Source organism: Cetorhinus maximus, chromosome 2 (genome assembly GCF_964194155.1).
Source record: "Cetorhinus maximus chromosome 2, sCetMax3.hap1.1, whole genome shotgun sequence".
Lineage (NCBI taxonomy): Eukaryota > Metazoa > Chordata > Chondrichthyes > Lamniformes > Cetorhinidae > Cetorhinus > Cetorhinus maximus.
The window spans coordinates 116,383,540-116,400,939 of record NC_135880.1 but is presented as its reverse complement, the minus strand read 5'-3'; the positions used below and the strand labels follow the sequence as shown (position 1 = coordinate 116,400,939).

The 17,400-nt window shown below is 38.7% G+C and overlaps 1 protein-coding gene across 3 annotated transcripts in view; it reads left to right on the top strand.

The window, feature by feature from the left end:
- The window catches only part of ror2 (receptor tyrosine kinase-like orphan receptor 2), a 339,608-nt gene that overhangs the window by 303,180 nt on the left and 19,028 nt on the right, over nucleotides 1–17,400 (top strand). For 2 of the 3 annotated variants that reach the window (XM_078568791.1, XM_078568772.1), the window contains 3 exons: nucleotides 5,102–5,229; nucleotides 7,954–8,268; nucleotides 11,686–11,940. In XM_078568791.1, the coding sequence (XP_078424917.1) occupies nucleotides 5,102–5,229; nucleotides 7,954–8,268; nucleotides 11,686–11,940 (698 nt within the window). The remainder of the gene's footprint in view (nucleotides 1–5,101; nucleotides 5,230–7,953; nucleotides 8,269–11,685; nucleotides 11,941–17,400) is intronic. The other variant, XM_078568782.1, reaches the window with a different exon arrangement.

Here is a 17,400-nt window from a genome sequence, read left to right as displayed (position 1 = left end):
GAAAAGTAATTCCCCCTCATCTCTGATTTAAATCTACCATCCCTTAGCCTAAAATTATGGCCTCTAGTTCTAGAATGCCCCAGAAGGGGAAACATCTGCTCAACGTCTACTTTGTCTATCCTCTTTAGCGTCTTATATACCTCAATTAGATTTCCTCTCATCCTTCTAAACTCTAGCGAGTATAGGCCTAAACTGCTCAATCTCTCCTCATAAGACAAGCCCCATATCTCTGGAATCAATCTGGTGAACCTCCTCTGAACTGCCTCCAGTGCAACTACATCCTTCCTCAAGTAAGGGGACCAAAACTGTGCACAGTACTCCAGGTGTGGTCTCACCAATGCCTTGTACAGTTGCAACAACACTTCCCTATTTTTATACTCTATTCCTTTAGCAATAAATGCCAAAATTCCATTTGCCTTCCTTATTATCTGCTGTACCTGCATATTAGCTTTCAGCGTTTTATGCATGAGGACACCCAGGTCCCTCTGCACTGAAGCATTCTGAAGTTTCTCTCCATTTAAATAATAAGTCGCCTTTTTATTCTTCTGACCAAAATGCATAACCTCACACTTATCCACGTTAAACTCCATCTGCCAAATTTTGGCCCATTCACCTAACCTGTCCATATCCATTTGTAAATGTCTTATTTCTTCCTTGCAATTTACTTTCCCACCTATTTTGGTGTCATCTGCAAATTTAGCTATAGTACCTTCTATCCCTGAATCCAAGTCATTAATATAGATTGTAAATAGTTGGGGCCCAAGGACCGAACCCTGTGGCACCCCATTAGTTACAGCTTGCCATCCAGAAAAAGACCCATTTATCCCGACTCTGCTTTCTGTTGGTTAGCCAATCTTCTAGCCAAGCTAATATATTACCCCTAACTCCATGTGATCTTATCTTGTGTATTAATCTTTTGTGCGGCACCTTATCAAAGGCCTTCTGCAAGTCCAGATATACTACATCTACAGGATCCCCATTATCTACTTTGCTTGTCACATCTTCAAAGAGCTTTAGCAAGTTAGTCAAACATGATTTACTCTTCATAAAACCATGCTGACGCTGTTTGGTTGCATTTTGACTTTCCAAATGTCCCATTACTACTTCCTTAATAATGGATTCCAACAATTTCCCAACGACAGATGTTAAACTAACTGGTCTATAGTTTCCTACCTTCTGCCTCCCCCCCTTTTTGAATAAGCATAATATTAGCATTTTTCCAATCCACTGGAACCTTTCCAGAATCCAGGGAATTTTGGAATATTATAGCCAATGCATCCACTATCTCCGCTGCCACTTCCTTTAAGACCCTGGGATGTAGGCCATCAGGCCCTGGGGACTTGTCACCCTTTAATCCCAATAGTTTGCTCAGTACTTTTTCTCTAGTGATGGTGATTGTTCTAAGTTCCTCCTCTATATCCTCTGCACTACCTGCTTCTATTGGGGTGATACTAGTGTCCTCCACTGTGAAAACTGAGGCAAAATGTTGATTAAGCGTCTCTGCCATTTCTGCGTTCCCTATGATTAACTCCCCAGTCCCGTCCTCCAAGGGACCAACATTCACTTTAGCTACTCTCTTTCCTTTTATATACCTGTAGAAGCTTTTGCTATCAGTTTTTACATTTTGTGCTAATTTTCTTTCATAATTTACCTTTGCTCTTTTTCTTTTTTTTTTAGTAACCTTTTGTTGATCTTTAAGTTTCCCAATCTTCCAGCCTGCCACTGACCTTTGCAATTTGGTATGCCTTAGTTTTTGCCTTTAAGTTATCTGTAACTTCCTTGTTTAGCCATGGATGCTTTTTTCCTCTCTTACCATCTTTCTTCCTCATTGGGATATATTTTACTTGGGAGGAATTGAATATCCCCTTCAATATATGCCACTGTTCATCAACTGTCCTACCTTGTAGTCTTCCTGCCCAGTTCACTAGGGCCAAATCTGCCCTCATACCTATGTAGTTACCTTTGTTTAACTCCAGAATACTAGTGTGGGACTCAAGTTTCTCGCTCTCAAACTGAACTTGAAATTCAATCATGCTATGATCACTCTTCCCTGGAGGATTCTTTACTATGAGATCATTAATTAATCCCATCTCAATTCACAAAACCAAATAGCCTGAATAGCCTGCTCCCTGGTTGGTTCCACAACATATTGCTCCAAGAAACAATCTCTAATACATTCTATGAACTCTCCCTCGAGGCAACCCTTGCCAATTTGATTAGTCCAGTCTATATGCAAATGAAAATTACCCACGATTATTGCCATGCCTTTCTTACATGCTCCCAGTATTTCCTGATTTATACTGTGCCCTACTGCTAAACTACTGTTTGGGGACCTATAGATTACTCCCACCAGGGACTTCTTTCCCTTGCTATTTCTTATTTCTATTCAGACTGACTCTACGTCTTGCTCTCCAGTGCCTATATCATTCCTCACTATAGCACTGATCTCTTCCTTTACTAACAAAGCTACACCATCTCCTTTTCTTTCCTGCCTATCCTTCCGAAACACTGAGTACCCTTGTATATTCAACTCCCAAACCTGTTCTCCCTGTAACCACATCTCAGTAATCGCCACCAAATCATACCTATTTATCTCTATTTGTGCTGTTAACTCATTAGTTTTATTCCGAATGCTACGTGCATTCAGATACAAAGCCTTTAAGTTTGCCCTATTGTCAATTTTCCTTACTCTTATAGGATTCTTTGGTACAATATGGCATTCACATACTCTGTCCTTTCCATTCACTTTTTAATAGCAATCAACCTCGTCACTAACCTGCACTCTTACCCTCTCCTTAAACTTTGATTTTTTATATTTCCATGCAACTGAACCCTCCCCCTTACTATTTAGTTTAATGCCCTATCTACAACCCTAGTTATGCGATTCGCCAGGACACTGGTCCCAGCATGTCCCAGTACTGCTACAACACTGGCATCTACCCAGCTATGTGGATAATTGCCCAGGTATGTCCTGTACACAAAAAGCAGGACGAATTCAACCCAGCCGATAACCGCCCCATCAGTCTACTCTTGATCATCAGTAAACCAATGGAAAGGGTCATCAACAGTGGTATCAAGCGTCACTTGCTTAGCAATAACCTGCTCACTGATGCCCAGTTTGGGTTCCGCCAGGGCCACTCAGCTCCTGATCGCATTAGAGCCTTGGTTCAAACATGGACAAAAGAGCTGATCTCCTGAGGTGAGGTAAGAGTGACTGCCCTTGACATCAAGCTGCATTTGACCGAGTGTGGCATCAAGGAGCCCTAACAAAACTGGACTCAATGGGAATTGGGGAAAACTCTCCACTGGTTGGAGTCATACCTAGCACAAAGGAAGATGGTTGTGGTTGTTGGAGGTCAGTCATCTCAGCTCCAGGACATCACTGCAGGTATTCCTCAGGGTAGTGTCCTCAGCCCAATGATCTTCAGCTGCTTCATCAATGACCCTCCTTCCATCATAAGGTCAGAAGTGGGGATGTTCGCTGATGATTGCACAATGTTCAGCATCATTCGTGACTCCTCAGATATTGAAGCAGTCCATGTCCAAATGCAGCAGGACCTGGACAATATCCAGGCTTGGGCTGACATGTGGCAAGTAACATTCATGCCACACAAGTGTCAGGCAATGACCATCTCCAACAAGAGAGAACCCAATTATTGCCCCCTGATGTTTAATGGCATTACCATCACTGAATCTCCCCACAATCAACTTTCTAGGGGTTACCATTGACCAAAAACTGAACTAGACTAGCCATATAAGTACTTGGCTACAAGAGCAGGTCAGAGGCTAGGAATCCTGCGACGAGTAATTCACGTCCTGACTCCCCAAAGCCTGTCCACCATCTACAAGGCACAAGTTAAGAGTGTGATGGAATACTCCCCACTTGCCTGGATGAGTGCAGCTCCCACAACACTCAAGAAGCTTGACACCATCCAGGACAAAGCAACCCACTTGATTGGCACCAAATCCACAAACATTCACTCCCTCCACCACCGATGCACAGTAGCAGCAGTGTGTACCATCTACAAGATACACTGCAAAAATTCACCAAGGCTCCTTATATAGCACCTTCCAAACCCATGACCACTACCATCTAGAAGGACAAGGGCAGCAGATCGATGGGAGCACCAGCACCTGGAAGTTCCCCTCCAAGTCACTCACCATCCTGACTTGGAAATATATCACCATTCCTTCACTGTTGCTGAGTCAAAATATTGGAACTCACTTCCTAACAGCACTCTGGGTGTACCTACACCACATGGAATGCAGTGGTTCAAGAAGGCAGATCACCACCTCCTCCTCAAGGGCAACTAGGAATGGGCAATAAATGCTGGCCCAGCCAGCGAAGCACACATCCCATGAATGAAAAAAAAAATCAGCCATGATCTTATTGAATGATGGAGCAGTTTGAGGGGCCAAATCACGTACCCCTGCTCCTGACTCATATGTTCACCCACAGTGCTGTTAGGGTGGGAGTTCCAGGATTTTGACCCAGCAGCAACGAAGGAACAGTGATATACATTCCAAGTCAGGATGGTGCGTGACTTGGAGGGGAACTTGGAGATCGTAGTGTTCCCATGTGCCTGCTATTGCTGTTTTTCGAACTGGTAGGGGTCATGGGTTTGGAAGATGCTGTAGAAGGAGTCTTGGCGAGTTGCTGCCATGCATCCTGTAGACCTGAATTCCCCTGCTGTTGTGGTGGGATTTGAACTCATTTTGGAGCATTAGTCCAGGCTTCTGGATTACTAGCTCAGTAATATTATCACCATGCTACCGTTCCTGTATTTTTCTGAGGGCAACAGTATTGCACAATCTGAGTGAACAAATAGTTCCCAACAACCTTTTTTTGAAACTGTGAATGCCCACTACCATCACCATGGAAGAAACTGCAAATTAAATAATTAATTTAGTAAGTGCAACATTTCATGTTATCAACTTGCTGTAATTCAAGTGGAAAGTCCATTGCAACCCTGAAAGCTCAGTGGTTATGCAGTACCCAACAGGGCTAAAAGAATTAGCAAGAGCAAGAAACACTTTATCATCTTCATAAACCTAACAAAGTAGTTATTAACTGCAACAAAATGTATTTATGCTTTTGCAGTGATGAAGACAATGAAGATGGATTCTGTCAACCGTACAGGGGAATTGCATGTGCTCGATTCATTGGAAACCAAAGCATTTATGTGGATTCCCTCCAGATGCAGGGAGAAATTGAAAATCGAATTACTGGTAGGCAGCAGAGCAATTGCTATTTGTACTTCAGCCCACTGAAGAGGAAACACTATCTTCCGTTTTATTTTCCTATCTGAGGTTGCACGTCAACCTCTTCATTAAGCCTCATTTAAATATGTCTAGACATATTGTTTGTTTTTACATTTTAGAAGTATATTTATACCATTATGCGTGCTGTACAAACTGATTTTCCAAATGTTCAAAGGGTCAACATTTTTTCAGTGGCACTTCCGCAAATCAAGTACTAAACAGCTGGTACTTTTGGTAACTGCTGCACTTACTATTTTTAAGTGCTGTTTAATGATGTAGGGTTGTTGTCTTGAATTATCTAGTTTAAAACAATAGGTAATTTACTTTCATTGGTACCAATTTTTAAAATAAAAGCTCCTTTAAATTTTGATCCTTTGCACATTTTGGAAGTTAATACAAAATCACAAGCAGAATTGTTCAAGTTTTGTGTTTACCTGTTTGTATGCCTCTTGTTGTCGTATATGCTATCTCCTTGTGATATTATCTGTGTCTGGATTTGACTTTCTGTCTGCCAGGATTTTGATCAAGAGCTCTATCTTTTTATTCTTCAGCAATGACTATGCATAGCTTCCATTTTCAGTGACCAAAATATTGATGCCTGTATTTGTAATGTACAGGTTTATGTATGCTGCAACAGGAAACTATGCAGGAGGCATAAACTGGACAAAAGCATATTGGCAGCTTGTTTTTATTTTCCATTGAAGTCAATGGTAAATGGGCTGCCAATCTCTGTGTTTTGCCCAACCGCCAAAGTCAGATGTCACCCTGTTTTGTTTTTTATTGCAAATGAAATGGTTGCTGCAGCATACAGACAGAAAAAAGATACCATTATATGTATGGCTGTCGCATCACTTTTAAGCATCAAAATTCAGGAAAAATATGATTGGTATTTGCGGCCAATACATATTTGGAAATGGAGGAGTCCTAGAAGTTCTGATTTTACCTTTAAAGTTAATAACATTACAGGATCCCTACCGAAATCAGATATTCTGACCTATGAGGAGATGCCGTTTTTGCTTCAACTCAGCTTTTCATTTGTTTCTGCTATTCCACAACTCCCTTTATAAAATTAATAATCAACATGTAATTGTCTTGCTCTACTTTATTTTCCTTCTTTCATTCTCTATTTTACTGTACTTCCCCTTCCCTACCTGCACCTTGTTCCCTCCTCACCAGTCTGCAGATCTTGCATGAGCATGTTATTAATAACACTGTGTCATCACTACAGCTGACACTGTTCTCATTGTGGATGCTGTACTTAACAAAGATTCAGAACTTAATTTGTCACATTAACTGAGAAAATACCAAATAAACATGTTTAGAATATGTGCATCAAGGTGGGATTCCCAGCCAATTCCTTACTAAGTCATTTGGCTCATCTACCACCTTCCTCCTACGTATTAGATTAACTTTGCAAAAGCCAAATAATGCAAATGCTGGAAATCTGGTCATCCATCGATCTGAAGCGTTAACTCTGTTACTCTCTACACAGATGGTTCCTGACCTGAGTAGTTTCAGTATCTTCAGATTAATTTTGCTTAAATAAATTTTGCAAAGATGTTGTTTACTTGAACCATGCAATTTCCTGTATTTGAAACGTACAAAAATATAGGATTTTCAAACTCGCAACCAGAACTGTGCCAAATATGACTGTGGAATTGCACATTTACTTCCTGTATTATAGAGACACCATGTGGTAAAGTGAAGCAATTCCTGTCTTGCAGGTATTTGAGTTGCTTGTGACAATCAAATAATGCTCAACCCAAGAATTACAGGAATTTACTTATACAATTTCAGAGAACGAAGTAGTTGTTAAACATGAAGCTACTGAATTTCTTGGGTGTCAGCATTGTATTTTTCTGCAATACATTTCCTTAGAATTGGTATCAGGTGTAGTAGGCACCCACATGCAATGCCTCATTCTTCAAAAAGGATAAATAAAACTTCAGTGCTACTTTGCAGCTTGGCAATGAAGATGCTACTGCTAATACTGCTACTATCACTTCTTGTGGCTTGGTAGGGAATTGGTTAAAATAGTTCCCTTGAGGTTTCATACTGATTTGAAGATGGGAACCAAAATGGGCATCCTGGCTGGTACTGCAGTATTCCTATACTTAAACAAAGGAGTATTCAACTTTCAAGAATAACTACTGCTCTACTTTTTGAAACTTGAAAGCATAAGAATTATATGTGTAACAACTTATTTTTACACTATATACCAGAATCAAGACAAAATCTATGGTTTATTTAAAGCTGACCAATTACAGTTTCAGGTCACCAGTGTTAAAGTTATCAAATTTTCTAGCATTAACAAAATATCACAATTTTGGTAAACAGATAGTTATGTTCAACCAATTTTGTGTTTGATTTAAAAGCAATTATTTTTGTTTGAAGTAAGGGTGCCATTGGGTGGAGCCCATACTAAACAGTAATTTAGTTGAATCATTTAAAAATCAAATCCTGTATATGCATGTGTGTGCTATATGCTAACTCCAATCTGAAGATTAACATTATGTGCATGAATTATTTTAACTTCTAGTTAAAACCTGTCTAAATTTAAGTTGATTTTAATCAAACAAAACATATAATATATAAAACTGGGCCAAGTGATTTATTGTAATGATGTGTTTGATAATTATAGGTTACATATAGCACTACTTTATAAATCAAATATTGTGCTTCTCATTTCAGCTGCATTTACTATGATTGGTACTTCCACCCATCTCTCGGATCAGTGTTCGCAATTTGCCATTCCATCTTTCTGTCACTTTGTGTTCCCTCTCTGTGATGATAATTCCCGTAATCCCAAACCACGGGAATTATGCCGAGATGAGTGTGAAGTTCTGGAAAATGATCTGTGTAGAACAGAATACGTCATTGCAAGGTCAAACCCACTCATTCTTATGCAGCTTCAGTTGCCAAACTGTGAGGATCTGCCACTGCCGGAAAGCCCCGAGGCAGCAAGCTGCATGAGAATCGGAATTCCTGTGGATAGGATTAACAGATGTAAGTATGAAAAAGATTTGGTTTGTCTTAACTAATCCTATCAATCATTGATGTGTTCCATTCTCCTGTTCTCTGATGAAAATATTGTTGTTCAGTAATTAAAATATTTAGACTGTTTGAGCACTCGTATGGACCTCAAGTGAAAATCACAGGTTTAGCCCACAGACTAATGGAATATAGTAAGCGACATTTTCAAATGTCAGGAAACAGAATATTTTAGCTATTCAGAGGAGCATAAATTCCTAACAGCTCCACCATCAAACCACCACACTGCCTGCCCTCCACCCCAACCACACTAATGCTTTTCATTTTCTGCTGAAGCACATAACTAGTCAATTACTCTAAGGTTAATTTAGACCATGTCAACAGTCTGAGGAGAGAAACATTATACCATATAATAACAATGCACAGATCTGCTTAGCCAGGAAGCATTTCTTTCTTTCTTCTTCTTTATTCCTTTAAGAGCAAAATTTTTAGCTGCTATTAAATAATCAATAGAATTAACTAAATTAGTTAATTCAGAATTTAACTGTAATTCATACACAATGTCAGGAGACTGATTTTTTTTATGAGTGCGGTTGATAGTCATTCAGTTTTTAGACATTCTGGCTCTTTGTCAAATATCTGTGGTTATATGTTTTTGGAAATATGATGCATAAATTTGACTGCAAGCTGCTGGATATAGGAACATAAGGACAGCTGTAGACCATTCAGCCGCTCGAGTCTGTTTCACCATTCAATTAGATCTTGGCTAATCTTTACTTTAACTCCATCTAACAGCCTTCGTACTGTAACCCTTAATACATTTGCCTAACAAAAACCCATTAATCTCTTTCTATAAATTTTCAATTAACCCAGCCTCGACACCTTTTTGTGAGAGAGTGTCCCAGATTTCAATCACCATTACGTAAAGAAATGCTTTCTGGCATCATCCATGAACAACCATGCTAAAATTTTAATCTATGTGCCCATGTTCTGGACTCACCCACCAGAAGAAATGGTTTCTCTCCATCATCTTAAACACCTCAATTATATCGCCCCTCAATTTTCTATACTGAAGTTAATACAAGTATTGTCCATACAAGCAAAATACTGCGGATGCTGAAAATCTGAAACAGCTCTGAAGAAGAGTCATATGGACTCGAAACATTAACCAAGTTTTTCTCTCCACACATGCTGTTAGACCTGCTGAGTTTTCCAGCATTTTCTGTTATTGTCCATACAACCTGTCCTCAAGGTGTGGTGCCCCAAATTTAACAATTACCCTAAATACCATATAACCAGAGTTTTATGTAACTGTAACATAACTTCCACCCAGTTATATTTAAGCTCTCTTGAGGTAATGGTCAGCATCCCATTAGCCTTTGAAATTATTTTTTGAACCTGTCCACTAGCTTTTGCTGCTTTCTTTACTTGGAATCCTAAATCTCTCTCTCCCTCCATTTAAAAAACACTCTGATCTAACTTTTTTAGGTTCAAAATGGATGACCTTGCGTTTCCACATGCCACGGTTTTGTCTACTCGCCTTATCTATCAAAATTGTCTGGCAACTTTCTGCTCCCATTCAAAGTATTTACTACACCATTTAACTTGGTGTTATTAGCCTACTTGGATATGTGACTCTCTGTTCCTTCATCGATGTGATGTATAAATGACCATGAAATATTTTTTACATACTAATACTGGAGGCATTTTAAAAACGTTTGGGTTTTCTGCTTTAAGTTAAACTTAATAGCCTGAATGACTGGAGAAAAGATATTTTTTAAGTTGAGAATAAAACAAAATGCAGTACTGAGTTTTGAGAATTTATATTTATAAGGCCTAGAAAGGATTTTGTTTTGATATTAATTAATTATCTGGCAAAAGATGGTGCATTATTTAACAGGAGTTAGCAGAGTGTGCTGTTCATTTACCTGGGTGTGTTATTGAAACTTTAAAAACTTAAGGTAAAGATTGATGCACTCAAAGGTTTGGGAAGTTGCAATTCATAAATGAAAAAGAGTAAAGATAATGAGAATTGAAATAATGTTTTTAAAAAATTAAAGTCTGTCATCTTGAAGCAGGTTGAATTTACTATCATGAACATCATATCGGGAATATATTTGTAAAGTGGTCCAAATATTCCTTCCAAATAGAAAATTAATTGAGTTTTCTATTTTATTCCACTTTTTTTTTATCTAATTAATAAAAAAGGTATCAAAGTCGCACGTATAACTCTGATAATAATGGCCCATCGTGGTGGGGGTGAGGGCGGGGCCATAAAATGCGACGAGCCGTTCAAAAGTCCATTGACTTAGGCGGAACAATAAAATCCTGCCAGCGTAAAATTCTGCCCGATGAGTGGTAAATGTCCATGCAGAAGTCACCTTCTCCTGACCCAATTCATAGGTCTTAATAGCCTGGTGAAAGTGGGACTTGGGCATTAAACTTTGCAGTGAATATTACATAGAGCAAGATAACTCCATAGATGGTGCTGTGACTAGAATAATTTAGTACTTTTGAGCATCTCAAATTTCTACTGTGGGTAGGTACACCTCCTTACAGAAGTCTGGTATAATTAACAAGATTACATCTTCCTGATTGGCTGTGCAACATGGCTTCGTTTAACTGATGGGTAAAAACATTCCTTAGTACATTCTTCTAACCCATGTCATTGTGCAGCAACCAGAATGTTAGCAAGTGTTAAAAACCCATTATACAGCACTACCAATGCTCTGGATGAAACCAGCACCACCCAAATTAGACAACATATGTATGACATTTAACACTTTTTTGTGGAAATAATCCTTCTGGTTCCATATATCTGCTTTTATAACTAGCCATCAGATTAAAGATGAGGCTCCTAAGGCTAATTTGCCAATGTATTTGTAAATTGCAATGTTCCTGTGACATTAATATTTTTCATTAAAATTGCTTTTGTTGTTTACCTTTTCTATCAATCATGACATTCATAACTGATTTCAATAAATGGAAAGAAATGGACAAAGAAGAGCAATACGAGAGCTGAGACAAACTTTATCTACATAGTTTGCATATGTAGCAAAACTCATCAGCCTAGATATTCATTTTTGGGTTGGTTGCATTTAAAAATAGATTATTGGATAACTTGTTATAATAAAACACATTGAGGAACCAGAAATATTTCAAAACTTAACATCAAGACATTGTAGCCACTTTGAGAACTACAATCGTGTAGATTTGATTACTGGGTTAACCATCAGAGATAATTAATTAAGTTGGCACTGAAAGCAAAGCAAAAGTAAAGATTAGGTGTGATTGTAGGTGTGATTGAAGAATGTATAACAGAAGAACCAGCATAAATTACAGGAATAAACAGGATTGAGGTTCTGTGCTTTGAATGAAACATACTTTATTCAGTCTAGTGTGCCCTATATGCTAAGTGTATCTTTGTTTAAGTTGGCCATACAGATCATAAATGCTACAATGGCAGTGGAGCAGATTACAGAGGAACTGTCAGCATGACAAAATCAGGATATAAGTGCCAGTCGTGGAATTCCCAATATCCTCACACTCATCAGTTCAGCAGCTTGGAATATCCAGAACTTGGAGGTGGCCACGCTTACTGTCGCAATCCAGGTGGACAAATGGATGGACCGTGGTGCTACACACAGAGCGATGCTCGTCTTGAACTCTGTGATATTCCTGCCTGCCGTAAGCTTTAGCAGCTTATTTCATGATAACATTACCTGTGCTATAAAACTGTATGTTGGCGTTTTGATTATGTGGTACTGTACGTTAAACATTTTGCATTGTAATAGTGAATTCATCTGAAATTAATTGCATGTAATTTGAACATAAACAATATAAATGAAAGACAAACTATCCATTCATCAGGGACAAGCTGGTGGACTGGTTTATCTTACTACCCCTCTCAACGCTTGCACTTGCTTTGATCCCAACCTGGGTGATGGATTGAAGTAAGCATGGAACACACAGCTGGCTATAATTGACAATCTCATTCAGGGAAGTCACAAGAAAGATTAGTGAAGGGGAATGAATAATGCTACACTGGTGCTATTCTGAGTCCTGGGCTGAGTGGAGGGAGTCTTATTCTGCATCTAGATCATGCTATTCTTCATCTAGGATTGCTTGATGCCAAACTCTGGGCATCTAAAATTGAAAAAGCTTTCTATTTTTTAGTGCTAATATGCCTCTGCTGAGTTCAACATGCTCTTGGGTGAAGAGTTTTGTCGTTTTTACCCCCACAGAAATAAGGAAGTGCAAGGGAAAAAATCATCCTGAGCTACTTTGTACATATCCTGATGACTAGTTGAGGGCAGCACTTGTAGGTTGCTTGCTCACCATTTTAGTTGGAGGTTAGCAAGGAGTGAGTGACAAGAACAAGAAGAGAGTGAGAATTTTGATTAAATAAATTGAAACCTACTTCTAACGTTTAGTTTCTTCAGTATGGAATCTGTACATAATTCTGTACCAATCATAACAAACCTTAAACAGAAGATGTGCTACAGTCATCCTCCAAGTATATAAAAAGGAAGGAATAGCTAAAGTATTTAAAATAAAGTTTAAAGCTAAAGTTGATCTCTTAGAAGCAGAGACAGGTCAAATTATGGGGAATGAGGAAATAACAGAGACATTGAACAAATATTTTGTGTCTGTCTTCACAGTGGAATTCGGAAGTTACATAGCAGAAATAGAGAAATAGGTGCTAAAAAGAGTAAGAAAATTAGGAAATTGATATCAGCAGAGAAAAAGTACTGAGAAACATAAGGGATTCAAATTTGACAATTTCCCAATGAGCTACACCCTAGGGTTCTAAAAGAGATAGCTGCAGAGATAATGGATGTTCTGGCTATAGTTTTCTAAAATTCCAGAGATTCTGGAACAGTACCAGTTAATTGGAAGTTAGCAAATGTGACACCACTATTCAAGAAAGAAGGAAGAGGCAAAACAGGTAACTACAGGCCAGTTAGCCTGACACCAGGAACCAGGAAAAGGGTTGAGGTTCTGCAAACAGAGTTTAAGGAGCTCAGGAGAAAGTTTAAAAAGTGGGGCCTCAAAGGTTAGATTACTCCCAGTGTCATGGGCTAGTGAGTATAGGACTAGTAGGATATGACCAACATATGGCTGGAGAATTGATGCAGGAAAGAGGGCTGCAGATTCCTGAGACATTTGAACCAATTCATGGGGAGGTTAACTAGTTCTTTGGAAAGGATATAAACAAATTTGGCAAAGGGATGAGCGTAAGGGTTAAATATTAAAGAGAAGCAAGGTGCATAAGAGGACTGGAAGAAATAGTTAGCAATAGTGTAAAAGAATACTTCAGGATTAGGAGGGGTGAGATGGGGAGCAAAAGTTGAGGCAGTTTAAGATAGATTTGGAGCACATGTGCATAAGTGTGCATAGAATGGCACATAAGGTTGGTGAACTTCAGACGAAGGTCACCATGTGGGACTGGAAATTAGTAGCAATAATAGTGAACTGGCTTAAGGCATGAGAGGTTTGGGAGCTTTATCCCTGGCTATAAGGTATTCAGAAAAGATGGGGAAGGAATAATAACAGGGCTGTTGTAGTATTGATCAAAGTAACTATTATAGAACTGAAAAAATGACTTAAGTTTATATAGCACCTTTCACAAATTCAATGTCCCAAAGCTCTTTGCAGCAAATGAATTACTTTTGAAGTGTTGTCACTGTTGTAGGAAATGCAGCAGCCGATTTGTACACAGCAAGTTCCCAAAACAATAATGTGATAATGACCAGATTATTCTGGTTCAGTGATGTTGATAGGTGGATAAATATTGGCCAGGACACTAAGAAAAGCTTTTAGCTTTTTGTTTTTAACTAAGAATAACTCATTTGCTCCTCTTCAAAATGATGCCAAGGTAGCTTTTATGTCCCTCTGAGAAAGCAGACAGGTCCAACATCTCAATCACAGATGGCACCATCAACAGTGAAACACTCCCTCAGTACTGCACTGTAGTGTCAACCTAAATTTTTGTGCTGAAATCTCAAGCTTGGAACTTGAACCAAGAACCTTCTGACTGAGGTGATAATGTAATTAAATGGTGAAAGATAGAATCTGTTTAGTTAGAATTAAGCAACAACAAAAAAGAGCAGTTATGTTACGTTACTGGGTGTAGACTGTAGGCCACTAAATACTGCGAATGAAATAAAGGAGTAAATTTGCAGACAAATTGCAGAAAGGTGCAAGAACTATAGCGTAGTGATAATAGGGGACTACAATTATCTTTTAATATAGACTGGGATGGTAACAGTTTAAAGGGCAAAGAATGTGTTGGGGGCAGGGGTTGGGAGTAGATTCCTGAAATGCGTACAAGAGAACTATCTCAATCACTGTGTTTTCAGCCCAATGAAGAAGGAAGCAGTGCTGGATCTGGTTCCGGGGAAGAGGGGAAGCATGTTACTTTGGAGAGTATTTGGGAAATAGTAATCATAACTATTCTAAACCTGATGATGCTATGGGAAAGAACAAAGTGCAATCAATCATGAAAATGTTTAACTGCAGGAAAACCTGTTTCTGTGCATTGAAAAGAGATCTGGCCCAGGTGGACTGAAGTCAAAAATTGGTTGGCAATACAGTAATTGAACAATAACAGACCTGCAAAGATGAGCTTCTTGAAGTACAGATTAGACAGATTCTCACGAGTGAAAAAGGAAGTGCGTCCAAAGCTAAAGCTTCCTAGATGATTCAATGTCAAAATTAAAATGAGAAAGAAAAAGGGAGCTTGTGACAAATATAATGTTCATAATGCAATAGATAACCAAGCTGAATATAGAAATATAGAAGAGATATTAAGAAAGGGACAAAGAGAAAACATAACATAGAAAAGAGCCCAACACACAAATATTAAAGGGATAGTCAAATGAAATGTGGAGCCAGTTAGGGACCAAAAAGATCATTTTATGGTGACAGAAGGCATGGCTGAGTACTTTGCATCTATCTTCAGGTGAGAAGAGGATGCTGTCAATGTAGTGGTACAGGAGAAGGTAGAAATTATGTTGTATGGGATAAAAATAGATGAAGAGGGTTACTTTAAAGAATGACAGTACTCAAAAGTAGAAAAGTCATCTAGTCCAGATGGTTGCATTCTAGGTTACTCAGGGAAGTAATGGTAGAAATTGTAGAGGCTCTGGCCCCAATTTTTTAGTAATAATAACCTGGGACAGAATTCATTGGCATTTGAAAATAAATGAAAACCAGGATGGATTTGTTAAAGGCTAATTGTGTTTGACTAACGTGATTGAGTTCTTTGATGAAGTAATGGAGAGGGTTGATCAGGGGAATGAAGTTGATGTTGTATAGAAGTTCCACATAATGGACTTGTTAGCAGACTTAAAGCTAATAGGATTAAAAGCTGCATGGATAAAAAATTGGCTAAGGAGCAGAAAGTAGTGATTTTTTAAAGTTTGAGGTATATTGCTCTTTTTATATATTAATAACCTTGACTTGAGTAGACAGGACCTAATTTCAAAGCTTGCAGACGATGTGAAACTCAGAAATGTGGTAAACAGTGAGGAGGAAAATAATGGATTTCAGGCAGACATCAACAGACAGGTAGAGTGGGCAGATATATGGCAGATGAAATTTAAGGCAGAGAAACATGAAGCAATACATTTTAGTAGAACGATGCGAAGCATTGTAAACAAAGTGGTAAAGTTTTAAAGCAAGTGCAGACACAGATTTAGGGTTGTACTTACGCAAATCTTTAAAGGTGGCAGGACAAGTTGAGAAGGCTGTTAAAAAGGCATATCGGATCCTTGACTTTATTAATAGAGCCAAAAAATATAAAAGCAAGGAATTTATGCTAAACTGATATAAAACATTGGTTAGGCCAGCTTTAAATCTGCTAACACGTCCCTTATGTGGAATTTTATCAAACATCTTGTGAAATTCTACCTGAACAACATCAACTTCACTCCCCCTCATCAACAATCCGCATTAGTTCATCAAACAACTCAATCAAACCAGTCAAGCACAATTTTCCTTTAACAAATCCATGCTGGCTTTCAGATAGAATATTATGTTCAAGCTGGGCTCCAGACTTCAGGAAGGATATGAAGACCTTAGAAGGTGCAGAGGAGATTTATTGGAATGGTAGCAGCGATGAAAGACTCCAATCACATAGAGAGCCCTGAGAAACTGGCATTGTTATCCTTAAAACAGAGAATGTTAAGGGGAGATTTGATAGCTGTTCAAACTCTGGAGCAAATAAAGGGAAACTGTTTCTGGTGATATCTCCGGATATCAGAGGACACAGATTTAAAGTGATTGTCAAAAGAACCAGAGACCATGAAAGGGGAAAAGGAATTTAACACAGTGAATTGTTATGGAATACATTGCCTGAAAGGGTGGTGAAAGCAGATTCAGTATTGACTTTCAATCGCGAATTGGGCAAAAACTTGAGAGGAAGAAAATTAGAGGGCTATGGGGAATGAGCAGGAAAGTGGGGTTAATTGAATACCCCTACCAAAGAACAATCACAATGGACCAAATGGCCTCCTTAGTATCATCCCATGATATTAATGTGTAAGAAAATGACTGCAATTGGATCACTGAAAAAAGAATGTTGTTTAATTGTAAAATATTGACAATGTAGCAGAGCATGGCTTATATAATCTTGATTTGTGCTACAATCAATGTATCACCTGCCAATGCAAGATGGCCACAAAGATGGCTGCCAATGCACACCTGTGCAAGCGCACTTGTCTGTACATGTGCAGAAAAGCATTGATAGATTTTGTCCTTCAAAACTTGGGTTTTGTCAGGGGCTATTTTTAAATTATAAAATACCATTGTAAATTGATGTGGCATGATCAATGAAATGAGTGAGGACTGCAGTCATACAGATAAGAAATCAGAATATAAATGGGTTCCATAGACTAGTTTATACTCCATTGCTCCCAAAGACATCACGGAGTAAACAGTACAACTGTACATGCACTGTGTTTGCAGCAAACGTGGCCTGCTACAATACTGAATTGACCACTGGAGGGCACCAGCATTACAAGGCATTACAACTTGTAAAGGAAGTCTTCGCTTAACATTGTTAATTGGTTCCTGGAAAACACGACATTCTGCAAAAACGTCTGCCTGAGGCTCAAAATCCCCTCCCTCGATTGCCTGTTCCTA